The sequence below is a fragment of the Gossypium arboreum genome, chromosome 8, assembly GCF_025698485.1.
Source record: "Gossypium arboreum isolate Shixiya-1 chromosome 8, ASM2569848v2, whole genome shotgun sequence".
NCBI lineage: Eukaryota > Viridiplantae > Streptophyta > Magnoliopsida > Malvales > Malvaceae > Gossypium > Gossypium arboreum.
The window spans coordinates 47,323,638-47,324,787 of NC_069077.1; the positions used below are offsets into that span (position 1 = coordinate 47,323,638).

Below are 1,150 nucleotides of genomic sequence, written 5' to 3' on the forward strand. Positions count from 1 at the left end.
CTCGACTTGAGAGCGATATGGAGGGTCAAACAAACACATCTTTCCGACAGTGGTTGGGTACTATGGAGCCGTGGCAATGGGCTCAAAGTTTTGACGAGGGCTTTCGTTATGGTCAAATGACCACAAACTTGGTGGAGGGGATCAACGTTGTGTTGTTAAAAACATGACATCTTCCAATTTCATCTGTCTTCTCAGCTATATTCTACAGGTTGGCTACCTTGATGCCAAGAATGGGTCAACAACAAGTTAACCAAATAGAGGCGGAACACGTGTTTGTAGAAGATGTCAGGGATGCAATTGCTGCAAACCGTCAGATGGTACGGTCAATGACTGTAGAAGTATATTCACGATGTAATGAAACGTTTCGAGTTACTGAGACTATCGGTCGTCGACCCGGTATACCACCTAGATCCTACGAAGTTGATCTTCGAAACAGACGATGCGATTGCATGAGGTTTCAAACACTTTATTATCCATGTGCACATGTTGTGGCAGCTTGTGCTAAAGTCTCACTCAATGTAGAACAATTTATCGATGAAGTGTACACCCATGAACGCACGTTGCGTGTATGGGAGAACGAGTTCCCCGTGCTTCCTGACCTATCTACTTGGGAGGTACCTCCGATGACCTTCGAGCTTATTCCAGATAAAGGGTTACGTAAGAACCCGAAAGGTCATCCGCAATCATCCAGAATCCATAACGAAATGGATATTAGGGAGAAATCCGACGAAAAGCTGTGTGGCGTATGCAGATTAGCTGGTCATAATCGAAGTAAATGCCCGCTCCGAAACTACCATGTTAGACAATCGTCCCAATTGGGTAGAAATTGATATGTAGTTCATTATATGTTAAAAGGACTGAATCACAAATTTGTCAACAATTTGTTGCAGTTAATCTAATTTGACTTACATAGTTAGTATAAAGTTTATTTATTTAAATAATAAATAAAAAACCATAAAATTGATAAATAAAATGACAAAAAGTCATTACATAAATACAAAGTTAACTATTTAAATTGCAAAAAAAAAAATTGTTAATTAAAATGCCAAAAGATTCATTACATAAATAAATATAAAGTTATTTATATTACAAAACCCCCTAAAATTGATGATTTAATGGTGTCGTTCTAGGGGTATATTTTTGTGGAGCT

General features: G+C 38.3%; 1 protein-coding gene across 1 annotated transcript; it reads left to right on the top strand.

The window, feature by feature from the left end:
* The first annotated feature begins 230 nt into the window (after positions 1 to 230).
* Positions 231 to 830, top strand: LOC108468730 (uncharacterized). Its single transcript, XM_017769596.1, has one exon. It carries the CDS (start codon positions 231 to 233, stop codon positions 828 to 830), a length of 600 nt encoding a protein of 199 aa, XP_017625085.1.
* The last annotated feature ends 320 nt before the right edge of the window (positions 831 to 1,150 follow it).

Bases quoted from the DNA above. Each gene is read 5' to 3' on its own strand.
- LOC108468730 (XM_017769596.1), top strand. From the start codon at position 231: ATGGGTCAACAACAAGTTAACCAAATAGAGGCGGAACACGTGTTTGTA.